The sequence below is a fragment of the Siniperca chuatsi genome, linkage group LG5 (genome assembly GCF_020085105.1).
Source record: "Siniperca chuatsi isolate FFG_IHB_CAS linkage group LG5, ASM2008510v1, whole genome shotgun sequence".
Classification (NCBI taxonomy): Eukaryota; Metazoa; Chordata; class Actinopteri; order Centrarchiformes; family Sinipercidae; genus Siniperca; species Siniperca chuatsi.
In genome coordinates, this window is record NC_058046.1 from 3,105,569 (window position 1) to 3,118,213 (window position 12,645).

The 12,645-nt window shown below is 39.9% G+C and overlaps 1 protein-coding gene across 4 annotated transcripts; it reads right to left on the bottom strand.

Moving 5' to 3' along the window:
* Positions 1-3,651: 3,651 nt before the first annotated feature.
* LOC122875753 (palmitoyltransferase ZDHHC12-B-like) lies at positions 3,652-12,645 on the bottom strand. 4 transcript variants are annotated; one of them, XM_044195228.1, is made up of 6 exons: positions 12,558-12,616; positions 12,261-12,348; positions 11,136-11,269; positions 10,669-10,758; positions 7,903-8,069; positions 3,652-5,886 (listed from the first exon to the last, which is right to left on the bottom strand). In XM_044195228.1, exons 2-6 carry the CDS (start codon positions 12,343-12,345, stop codon positions 5,571-5,573), a joined length of 792 nt encoding a protein of 263 aa, XP_044051163.1. In that variant the 5' UTR covers positions 12,346-12,348; positions 12,558-12,616; the 3' UTR covers positions 3,652-5,570. The 4 variants fall into 4 exon arrangements, with proteins under 4 accessions (XP_044051163.1, XP_044051164.1, XP_044051162.1 ...); XM_044195229.1 differs by lacking the exon at positions 12,261-12,348 and having other exon boundaries at positions 12,558-12,645; XM_044195227.1 differs by having other exon boundaries at positions 12,261-12,641.

The following is a 12,645-nucleotide window of genomic DNA, read 5'->3' on the forward strand; positions in this document are numbered from 1 at the left end:
GATTGGTCGGGTTATAATAGTCACTACTCCAAAACTGTTAGAGCTAGCCAAACTAGCTAGGTAGCTACCCAGCTAAGATAACTCCTTTAGCAAAGTCACTGCTGATGTTGATATGCTAATGCTAACTGCTACTAGTTTCTGGCTAATCAAGTTCAGGTTTATTATTCCAACTATGATAAATGTAGCTGAGATAAAATTATGTTTCTTCAAGATTACGTTGTAGAAACATTTCGACAAAACATCACATAAAGCATAAAAACATTTCTCATCAAAACAGTGCTGAGAAGCTAATCATACATCACAGTTTGCTAGTTAAATAATGTGGTAGGATTAGCTAAACTTAATCTCATGTTCTCATTTCAAGCAGTGAAATGATTGGTTCTCTGTCATGAACAGTTCACAGATTAACTATAAATTTACTGAATTCTGTTAAGTTAAAACATTATTGCCATTTTTAATAAACTTATAAATGTAATTCTTGCCACTAATAACCAGTCGTAGCCTCTTTGAGCATCCTGTGTGTTGGAGACAGATGGAGTTTGCTTTGTGGCCTTTGCTTATTATATTTATTTCAGATATTTATCCCTCAGAGGTACAGTATGTGCTGCCGTTTCTATGCATCACTGTGACAGGCTTCGCCCACTGCCTTGACCAAACAAATGAAACAAAGCTAACCCAATTTCTGGTTACAAGACTTTTTTAAAAGATGTTAAATCCAACATGGAAATGTTTAATGTATTTGTCGAGTCATTTCCTCGTAGCAAAGACGTGCGCATCCACATATCAGTCTCCTCCTGACCAACTGTTTTCTGTTACAACGGTAGAAGTGCATGGCACCGTGGTGAACTTGTGCGCTAGATATCCTGTAATTGCTAGCGGTATAAAAGAAGCCATAGAGAATCTAATATAGCCATAATAGTTTAAAAAAAATATATATGTATTTTGAATTTAGCAATTCTGTGATACTGAGCTCTAATGATGTCAGTGCAATAAGAGAAGAGGAAGAAGAGGAGCGGCAGGGACGAAGCTTGAAGATGCATGCCCTGATTTTGTTGAAGTGCATCCAAAAGTCCCAATGTTTCCTTCCACCTTGTTTTTTGATATTTTCAAACTCACAGCTGAGTTTAAGAACATCAGCACTAGGGGAGCGCTGGGGGAACTATTGGGCACAATATCTTTAAAGAGTAACTTAACACTAAATTCACTTTTAGAATTAGTCAATTATATGTATAGTCATGTTATTATACTATCAATTGATCTAGTCCCAGTCTTTAGTGTTCACAGCAGTTCTTTACCTTTTTTCAGAGAAACATTGAGTAAATCTGTCATCTAGACCAAAAGAAATCTGTGACACTGTCTTCCACACCCCTTAAGTACAAGGCAACGTCACAACACCGCCCAATCGAGATATACAGTATAAAAACAGAAATCAACTTTCGGCTGTTTGGAGAGTTCTTCCCGACAACCGTACTGTCTCAGGCCGTCATCCAGAAGTCATAGAACCGTAGTTAACGCATGTAATTCTTGTTTGTAGTTGGAATTTGAAAAGAGATTGAGATTGTGCGACAGATAATAGTTGGGTCACAGTTACACTTAAGTGAAAAGCAAGCTTTTCGTCTCCAGCGTTAACAACTACATTGATTAAACAAAGACAGACGAATAAAAAACGCAGCAGAAAGCGCGTCTGTATGGAAGTATATATATATATATATATATATATATATATATATATATATATATATATATATATATATATATATATATATATATATATATATATATATATGACAAAACAACTGGGTGAGCACAAAACAAAAAACAAGAGCAAAATCAGTCTTGAGCGCCCAACCCCTCATTTCTGTCTGCTTTCTTGAAATTCTCAAATTTTGATTTTTTAAATAACGCATAAGCGTTGCTCAGTCTCATACGCCACTGCCCCCAGCTTTTGTTTTGAAAGTGGATGGAGGTGTCTAACAAGACGACACTTGACTTCCAGGTCAAATCGAACAGATTAGCTCTGCTCTCGGAAGTCTTGAGTTCGCACTCAGGGGGTTCAGGTCATGGATGTATTAATAGAGCTCATATGGCACCGCCACGCAGCCTTGCTGCTAATTTGTCCGCGTGGCCACTCACAGTACTGCAACGGGAAAAAAATCCCCTGCAGCCCCAAATAGTATTTTCCCCATAGACCACCATTATAAGAGAGATGTCTGTAAAACTGTTCACAGGGCACCTCGACCTGCAAGCAAGGTCGATTATGAATTTTTAATCCATGAATTTGTGTGAATGTTGTCACAATGTAGAGGTTTTGGGCCGAGCGGGAACAAGGTGGCAGGGCCAGCGGGGGGAAACGCTAATGAGCATGTGCAGAAGGCCGCACAACGTGGAAGCTAGAAAACCTTTTTGCGCTAGGCAAGCAATTGTGAGTAGGCGCCATCTTTGAATCAAGTATCCCTTTACTATAATCCATGGTTCAGATTACCGAAAGTGAGAATGAGCAACTTTGACAATAACAAGCGAGAAAAGCCATATTGTTTGTTTAAACGTTTAAACCACAGACTGTATATAAAGATGGACGACGTGACAGCTCCCCGAAAGTGAAGCCAAAACATCTCGAGCGCCCCCTGGTGGCTGGCTGCAGTATAGGTCATAAACCCCGCCCCCTCCATGTTAGTGGATGGGACATGAGCCAAACTAAAGTAAAAAAAAAACGTACACGTCAAATAAATTTTTCCCAAAGATGGTTTCTGTCATTTTAGGTAGTTCTTATCACGCTGATGTATGTTCAAGTGTTCATTTTTTGATGTTTGGTTTTAATTAGTTATTTGATGCTATAAAAAGGGGGTGTCACATCATGATTGACAGCTGAGGCCGGCTCGCGATTGAGTCGGCCAGGTGTACAAATGACGTCACCAGCGCAAGATGGCCGCACCCGCATCCAGTATATTTTTGCTTCATTTTTGTACAGTGGGTGGAAGTGGAGACGCGTCGTCCATCTTTATATACAGCCTGTGGTTTAAACAATGAATCTTTCAGGCTTAAAGCGTCTGTTACGCTCACGTTTCTGTCGTCACTCGCGCACAAAACTGATTCTGCTCTTACATATCTGTGCCCGATTGCTCTCGCATGTTCTTTTGTCATTTATTCACTTCCATACATAGAAGGTAGTAATTATCTGATTTGAAAGCATTTTTGAATACGCGAAGAAGGCGTGTTTTAGCTGTAACGGGGTGTTAAGTTGCTCTTTAAACAAATAGGACCGCTGTCCTGAAACTGAAAGGTCCCGAAAGGCCAGTATGTCCATTCATGGCCAGGTGTCCTGCTGAAGTGTCCCTGAGCAAGATACTGAACCCTCTACCGGATAAGATTGTCAGCTAAATTGGTAAACTGTAACAAGACAACCAGCCGGCGTTGATTTAGCTGCTGTAGCACTTTAAGTTTATGCTGCTGAATATTACATGTTACTTATGTGTCAGTACTGTATTTATGTACGTATGTGAAGCATCCTGACTAGGAATGTCAGTCTCTACAGATGTACTCTATAACAACATGCATATCATCAGTGTTTTAATGTACTCTTGTTGTCAAATAAATACAAACAGAACAAATACTGTAAAAAAAAAAAAAAATGTTTGCAAAATGGTGTGAAAATTATCTTTTTAAATTATTACATTTATTTTTAACAGTAAAAACAAACAGTTACATTAAACAAAAAGCAAAAGACATTATTTGCAACAGACATAAAGGCCCTTAGTGTTATAACGTGGGGTCACCACTCTCACGAGGCAACGACAGAAACATTTACAGAAGAGAAAGTGGTGACCAGACCTGAGGAAAAAATAGTTTCAATCAGGCAGAGTGGTTTTCTTCTGAAAATACTGTTTGTTTTTTATGCATTTCTGTAATTGTGGACTTAACTATCACCACATAGTGTTCAGCCTTTTTGCCCTGGAGTGTAATGAATCCAGCGATATTCAGTCAGAAAAGGGTCTGTAAAAAAAATTTTAAAAAAAGTCTCCCAGACAAATTGCTCCCAGACCAGAGTTTAATTAAATATTCAGGAATTATCTGCAAACCGTGAAGGGGAAGTTTCCATCTGCCAGCCAGATACTAGTTGTGAAACCTCATTGCTTTTTGGTCAGCAGAATCAAGTATCGCTGTCAAGAACCAAAAAATGAGCGCAGAATGTCAGATCCTTAGCCTTGTTTACTGACTCTTTGGTAGGATTATGCCTTACTTATAATTCTGTTCTTTTCAAACTGTAAAGAGCAACACACACACACACGCTGTGAGAGTATGACACGCGTCAAAACACCCGCACGAAGAAGTCTGGATTACTTTGTTAAATGAAAACAAGACTACAGCCATGCTAGTAGCTCTATGAGGCTTTAGCTAAATGCTAAAGTTAACATGCTAACATGCTGACATTTAGCAGGTATAATGTTTACCTTGTTCTCCATCTTAGTTTAGCATGTTAGCATACTAACATTTGCTAATTAGCGTTAAACACAAAGTACAGCTGGGTATTTGGTCATAAACCCTACATGAAAAGTCAGAGGATGACCAAAGTGATTACAATTCATCCTGAGGGAAACATGAATGTCTGAACCAAATTGAGATATTTCATTCAAAACCACAAATGTGAACCTCACGGTGGCGTTAGAGGAAAAGTCAGAGGATGACTTAAGTAGGGCTGGCCCCTAAAAGCCTAAATGAATCACTGCACTTTCTTTTTAGCTGCGTCACTGTACACAGAGCAACGGCATGGCAGAATATGAACTTTACAAACAGAGCAAAGTGACCTCAAACTTAACGCTGGTACGACCGCCTGTTCTGCCATCCAGTGTGAGGATTTTATAACTGAACTATTAACACTTTTTATTCCTCTGTGTGGAAATCTGATGTTTGCACATCACAGATGATGAACAAGGGCATTAAAACGTGAGTCTTACAGGTAAAACGTGAGACTCGTGTAGGCTAACTCTAACTGGGCAGGGCAGTGAATAATATATTTCTCATATTTGTAAGTAAGGTGTGTTGGAGAGAAACCTTCAGAGTCCGTGCATCGGGTTAGAAGTGCAGACTGATCGGGGACAGCCCTACACCAAAGTCATTAAGATTCATCCTCTGAGGAACATGAATGTCTACAAAATTTAATGGCAATCCATCCAATAGTTTCTGAAATATTTCAGTCAGGACCAACGTGGTAAACAGACATTGACATCACTGCTAGCGTGTTTAAAAGTTGTTTTTTTGTTGCAGAAAAACATGTTTCTACTCAAAAGTTAGGTAAGCGGGGTAATCATGTTTTGTTATGTGAATCACATCAAAAATCAGGTACAACAGCGTTGAAAATTGATTAAGCCATAACTAGCTTGAATGCAGGTAATTTGCTTAATGTCTGGCTGTATGTCTGCTCTCAACGTTTGCAGGTAGTTACGCAATTCAGTTGTCAAGTTCTACCCAAAAGGGAAATAAAAAGAACTGAAATCTGCTTTTGAGGTTGTAAAATGATTTTTTTTTTTTCCCTGAAAGTAGTGTCTGACAGTAACGTGCCGTCTGGTTGGTGGTCAGACAGAATTTGGGGTGTTTCTGTAGTATATCTGCTCCCACACCACCGTCCTGCAGATGCAGAAGAAATGCCACAGGTTGCAGAAGACTCCGCGGTCAAAGGGGTTCTCCTCGTCTCCGCAGTTCTTCAGGTACGAGATCCTGTGATGGGACATGAACTCCCAGGTGGTGTAGTTGATGGAGACCAGGTAGAGGTGGCAGCCCAGCAGCAGCAGCACCACCACAGAGAAAACACCAATAACGCCCAGCGCCGCCAACAGGAACCCGTTCACTCTGAACCACAGCTCCCATGTGACGCTGGGTGAAATGCCAGACCTGAAAGATACACACTAGTGTTAAAGAGAAATACAACCAGTGGTGGTGGTTATTTTCAGGGTTGTTCTCTGCCCTGAACAATGCCTGGCAGGCTGACTGTCTTGCCAAACTATGTACAGCCCCCAACAAGTACCCATCATTCACATCACCACCAATCATATGTTACAGTTTAGGTTATAGATGGTATCGATTAGAGTTTTGGTTCTGCGGATTTAACACCTGACATACGTGACAGGGTTGAGCGCATTCATTCATTATTATTTCAAACTGATTTAGGGACATGAGAATTAGGTCTGCCGATCCTAACAAAGGATGCAGAATCTGGTGGCAGTATATTGATCAGAAATTGATCATTCGGATTCCTAATTATTCTTAGCACTTACTATAGTAATACAAAAAAGCAAGCATGGCACATTTCTGACGGGTAGAAATAACCTCATTGGTTGGGTTAAACTTCAGCAAGCGAAGATATACAGTTTTTCTGGCTAAGTTAATATTAGACTGAAAAAACCAAGAGGTAAGAGAACAGGGAAGCCAAACTCTGTTACGTGCAAATTAGCAAGTTATCTTTAGTTAGCAGGTTAGCCTAACTAACATCCAAAGTTCAAACTAGCTGCACTAGTAATACTAACATCTGGAGATGTTGTTTATTTCTTGTCACTTAGGCCAGTGCGTTCCCAACCTTTTTGCCTTGTACCCCTCAAAACAAAGCAATCTGTATCACTGGTTACATCATGTCACCAAAGAGTGACATATTCCTTGTTTTATTTGAATAACTTTTATCCGAAGGAAGTAAAATTATCGACTAATTTACCAGAAAAAGAGGGCAAAGATTAGTGGAAACAATTAGAATAATGTTTAATGCTTTCCTCTTCTGTTAATCATCTCGAGACTCCTCGAATTCATGACTCCTTGTGGCGGTCCCAATCACTGGACCATAACAATTACTGGACCATAACAATCACTGGACCATAAGTGTATCTCTTAGTCCGTCTTCCTTGTCCCAGCTGCAACTTGTTTGGCTTCTCACTGACGCCAGACAGCGAGACAACGCCACCCGTGTGATGGCCTCTCTTCACCGGCTTCCAGAATCGATTTTTTTTAAATTGTGGACTGACGTCTTCTTACATCTCAGGCCTTTTCAACCCTCAAATCTTCTCCAGCTCTTTGAGGTTTTCTGACCCAAAGCTGTGCTGTTGTGCAGCACTTTGGTCAACTTGTGTTGCTTTTTATACATGAACTTGTCTATGTTTTATCAAAGTTTCTTTAAGTTTATTTGGATACCCATCAGTTTTCACTGTAGCAGTTAACAAAGACTTCCTTCAGTTGTTCTTTGGCTCTACTCAGTGAGGTTTAAGCCAACCAGAGATGTGTGTGCAATCTACATTAACCTTCAGAGCAGTCCAAGTTGGAAAATGTACATGAGCAACACATTAAAAGGTCCAGTGTGTGACATTTAGGAGGAGCTATTGGCAGAAATGGAATATAATATTCATAAGTATGTTTTCATTAGTGTAGAATCACCTGAAAATAAGAATCGTTGTGTTTGTATTACCTTTAGAATAAGCCGATTATATCTACAGAGGGAGCGGGTCCCCTTCCACGGAGGCCGCCATGTTTCTACAGTAGCCCAGAACGGACAAACCAAGTTTCGCAGCCACCGTAGTTTCTCCTACACGCTTGGAACGCGACGGTGAGGCGAGCGGTATTCAAATGGTTGCAAACTGCAATTTCACTGCTAGATGCCACTAAATCCTCCACACTGGACCTTTAAAGCCCCCGTTTACCAAATGTAAACAGAGATTAGTCTACCAATTTTCTAGTATTCTCAAATACGAGTGTTACCTAATTCAGCCTAATGTTGTAGAGATAAACCTGCAGAGCAGAGTACACTGTCACTATGTGATAATTTTTCACTGACTCAGAACTAGAAAGCAAACTGAGGGTGCAAGTATTTGACCAGATAAGGACATTTATCTTAAAGGCTACGGAGGGGGGGGGGTTCGGCAGACGTACAGAGCGATGTGAAGAGCCCACAGAAGAGCGAGCAGCTGCACCAGCAGGTAGACGATGAACCAGCGGTGGTTCCTCTCTCCTACGCAGTTCTCGATCCAGGGACAGTGGTGGTCGAACCGTCGAACGCAGCGTTTACACGTCTGACAGTGCTTCGCTCTCATTGGCTGCTGCTTGAAAAAAGAGAGAGAGAGAGAGAGAGGGGGGTGCTATTTTAACTGGGAAAAGTTAAACCACTCTCAAGGTCTTTCAGACCATTCATCATCTTTTGATACTACCAAAGTTGTCAGACATTTTTAAATTCTACACACAGTGGCTTTAACACCGTGTCTGCACTGGCTGTGCAGCCAAACAGTCGCATCACCAGCAGCTTCAGTGTCTACACAGGATGCGTTCAGGCACTGTACTGCTGTGTAGGTCACCCTTGGCAGTGCTCGCTGCCAATAAAACCACGCTACTACTACAGTTGTATATTGGGCTCTGAGTGCTGCCAAAACATGGGTGACCTACGCTCAGTATTGTGCCTGAACGCATCCTGTGTAGACATCAGGGTTTCTGCAGGTTTACCAAGTTCAATTTAAGACCTTTTTAGTACCACATAGAAAGCAGTATCATACCTGTTTTCATGATCATACCAGCCAAATTACTGAAGGATGATGGAAAACCAGTAGGGACATTATTATTATTATTATATCATATTTTTTTCAGTAGTTCCCCGCAGTATTTAGTAATAATTCCTATTTAAATTAAAGCAGCCTGGACCCAGATAACGACAGAAAATGTATGGGTGGATTAACCAATTAAAAATGATTAATTAATTTAAATTAATTTAAGTTTTTGCTGAAATCAGCACTTGCCTGTTATGATACATTGACTTCCTAGTTACTGTAGCTGCAGGTCTGGTGGTGCTGACTGAAACTCCACATAAAAAGGATTGAACAGCCTCCTGCAGCACAATCCACTGTCAACAACAATGCCGCTTTTAGTTTATAGGTGTGTAACGTCTCCCGGAAGCCCGCAATCACATACAAAAACATTTTATAACTAACATTACTGCTTACGGCAAGCAAGAGAAAATATTTAATACTTTTCTAAATTAAATTTAAGACATTTAAATACCTTCTAAGGCCATTTTTTTTAGGAAACTGACTGCAGTAAGACCTGCAGATACCCTGACGAGGCACTGACGGAGGACTGGAGCTGCTGGTTATGTGCTGCTTTAGCTGCACAGCCAGTGCAGACACGATGTTAAAGTCACTGTATGTAGAATTTGAAAATATGTGACAACTTTGGTAGTAACACATTTTCAAATTCATGCAGTTTTCTAAAAAGACCAAGTCTGCACTGTTGCACACAAGTGTGACTAATACCCTCAACTAACACTCTTGACACCTTTCATGAATGGTGGGTTTCTCCCTCTTTAATGAGCTGCTGTGGCTTTTTGCTGTATAATATCTTGCTGGTGCTGAATTCACAGCAGGGGAATCGTGCTGATTCGCTCACATTTAAGTAGAAAAAAAAAAAAAGAAAACACACTTGCCAGAGGATACAGACATGGATTGAAAAGATGCTTTAAGTCGTGTTTACAGGTGTAAAGTGAAATGCGAGCGGTTTTGAGTATACAGCTGTATTGATTCAAATAGCAGCAGATCAGTTACGTCAGACACACATTAGACGGACGACTAAAAACCATGAGATGTGGTTGACCTTGAGCTAACATTACATTCTACTATAAAAACAAGCAAAATGGAAATTTAGAGAATACATGGAAAGAAAGGAGAAGCGAATATGAATGAATATAAACAGTAAAAATACTGGATTTTCTTTTTTCTTAAAAGACGTTAGATCTGCTTTACAGCCTGACTGATTGCATCATCATGCAACAGGGTGACAAGACGTGTCCCAAGTGTTTTAGACACAACGAGGAGAAAAGGCTAATCTGAGTTTGAGCTGGAAAAGAAACAGAACATAAACTGATAGACTTTGTTTGATAAAGTATTGGTTATGACCTATGAATATGGATATTACATAGAAATAAAGGAAATAATTGGTATTGTCTGACCAGTTTTATCATATTTATAATTACTTTTTTCCCCCGTTTTGTTCTTTATCTGCTTTGTATCGATAAAAGTTGTGAGTACTGGTCAAAATGGTTATTACGTATGAAAATGGATATTATATGGAAAGAAAGAAAATACTTGGTATTGTGAAAAACTTTTTTTCCTCCCCCCTTAACTTTATGTATGTGGTCTACAAGTGTTATCACTTTTATAATTCTTTCCTCATTTCTTTTCTGTGGTCTCTTTGCTCAGTGGGTTTCCACTGGGTTTGTATGTGTATTTGCTAGATAAATGTCAAAAGACAATAGTCATTTTAATTCCCTTTGAGGACTAGATGGACCGAGACTGATATGGACTGGAGGTGATCCTAACTTGATGCCCTGTTGGTGTTGTCTCGGTTATGCCTCTCTTTCCTCCTGGGACTACTGGGAAAGCAACCCTTAACACAAAGCTAACTACTAATAAAGATTGAGCTGTATTGTTTTAAACCTGGTGACCTGCCTGTTCAGTTCTCCTGTGCATTTGTGTTCCACTAAAGCAAAAAATTACAAAATAAAGTCTTAAAAATATATATATATATAAACTGATGGAAATATGTGACTATGCAGACTTGTTGGGAAAGCATACGTGTCAATAACAAACTCGTGTTAAAAATTTCAGATGCCGATGAACACAGAGTGTAAGTTGGCGGCCGGCAGCAGCTGGTTACCTGCAGCAGGCAGTATCCACAGCGCCGCAGCCGAGGGGTCGAAGTCTGAGGAATCATCGACTCCATTTCCTCATTTGAACCCTGAACGCCCTGCGCAACACAGACTGATGTGGGTCACACACATACGCGCACACACACACACACACACACACCATCCACTGTGACCTTTACTTAAAAGGACTATAAACTCATGTTATTGCGTGTTTTAGTCTGTTTTCTAAAAATCACATGTACTTACCATCGCTGCTGACCATTTTCTATAGTACAGTATGGGTTTCTAGATTAATTCCTACAAGAAAATCAACTTCCACAGACTTTAAAACATGTGATAGGGTGACAACATGTTACATCACAGTAAACATGTAGTGGAAAGCACAGTGACCACTGTAGTGCAACAAACGATCAGAAACACACATAACATTGTTCACGACATCTGTGTCTGCTTGGTCTTTGTTAGTTCATCTCACCTGGACCGTGTCGGTGAGAACGAAGCCAGGGTCCATTAAAGAAACAGCAAAGTATAACAGCACCGACAGCATGACCAGGAGGAAGAACAGAACCGGCAGCAACAGCTCTCCTCGCTCCTCACACTTCCGCAAATCTGCACACACACACACACACACAAAACTAACTAATCTAGCCAAATGTGTTTTGTCTCAGGCCGTTGATACTCACGCACTGGTGTTTTGGATATGACTACTGCTGCTTCCATGCAATATTAAATCTAACCTGGAGATGGATGATATGGTCTAGAACATTCATATGAGTTTATTTAACTGTAATAAAGACTTTCAGACTGGGAAAATAAAACATAATTAAAGCTGTGTCATCACATATTATCACTACATAGCCTGTGAAAACAGTTGTATAATGTCTTCTGAGGCTCTGGAGAGAGTTTTCTGGATAAAGTCTGGAAAAATAACCCTGATGGCATCTAATGAAAGACGCTATCGTCATTATGGAAAATGTAGGATCCCTCGTTTTTGGAGCTCGACCCATACTACAGACTGAAAGTCCGGATATCTATATATATATATATATATATATATATATATATATATATGTTTCTTTTGAGTCTTCCACCTTTATGGAAGTCATTGAGTCACTGGAGTACTCCTTTAATATGAAATATAATCTCCACCTCCATGTAATAAGCAAACACATAACCTTGGTGATGGCTTGCATGTCCCAGCTTTTCTTTCTTTCTTTCTTTCTGTTTCTTCATGTAACCAGGTGAAAGTCTCACTAAGGTTAAAATATATTTTTCAAGTGAGACCATGCCAAGCGGGCATCATAAAAACATGACTGCAACAATAAATACATTATAAACAACATAAAACCCAGTTAAGGTGCATATAAAAGGAGGTATTTTAGTTGTCAGAACTATCCAAATAGAGCTAAAGAAAATGCTTTCTGAATTTGAGCAACAACAGTGGGACATCTGCATGAGTCAGGGGACCTGGAGCTGGACTGGGAGTCCTGGAACAACTCAACCTCTAATACTATTTACTATTTGTTTTAGGAACCATGTGATCTGTTGTTGTAACCTCCCTCCGGAACTGTACAAGTTGTCCCAGTTTTAATTAACTTACCGGTGTTGTGCAGGAACAGTATGAGGGTTATGACCCAGGTTAGCAGGGTGTGTGTGGCCCGAACCAGAAACCCGGTCCGAAACATGTTCTGCACCATTTTAATATATTTCATTAGCACCGCTGCTAATTAGCTAGCTAGCTGTTTTTTTTTTAAACTACATAGCTAGGGTGGTTAACGTTACGAAAATAAAACAAATACATACAAAATTTAATACATTCTAACTATGCTAGGAAATAAACGTGGAATTTATCAAATAATCGTGTAGCTAATTGCAGTAGTAAATGCGCATTTTATACATTTTATGCCTGAATCGATATTATCCATCCTGGTATCGCCACTTCCGTGTTTACGTACGGGACGCTGCGTAGGACAAAATACGCGGAA

Bases quoted from the DNA above. Each gene is read 5' to 3' on its own strand.
- LOC122875753 (XM_044195227.1), bottom strand. From the start codon at position 12,372: ATGAAATATATTAAAATGGTGCAGAACATGTTTCGGACCGGGTTTCTG. The intron at 10,759-11,135 runs GTGAGATGAACT...TGTGTTGCGCAG, and splicing joins TTCTCACCGACACGGTCCAG to GGCGTTCAGGGTTCAAATGA. The intron at 5,887-7,902 runs GTACGTCTGCCG...TGTATCTTTCAG, and splicing joins TGGGCTCTTCACATCGCTCT to GTCTGGCATTTCACCCAGCG.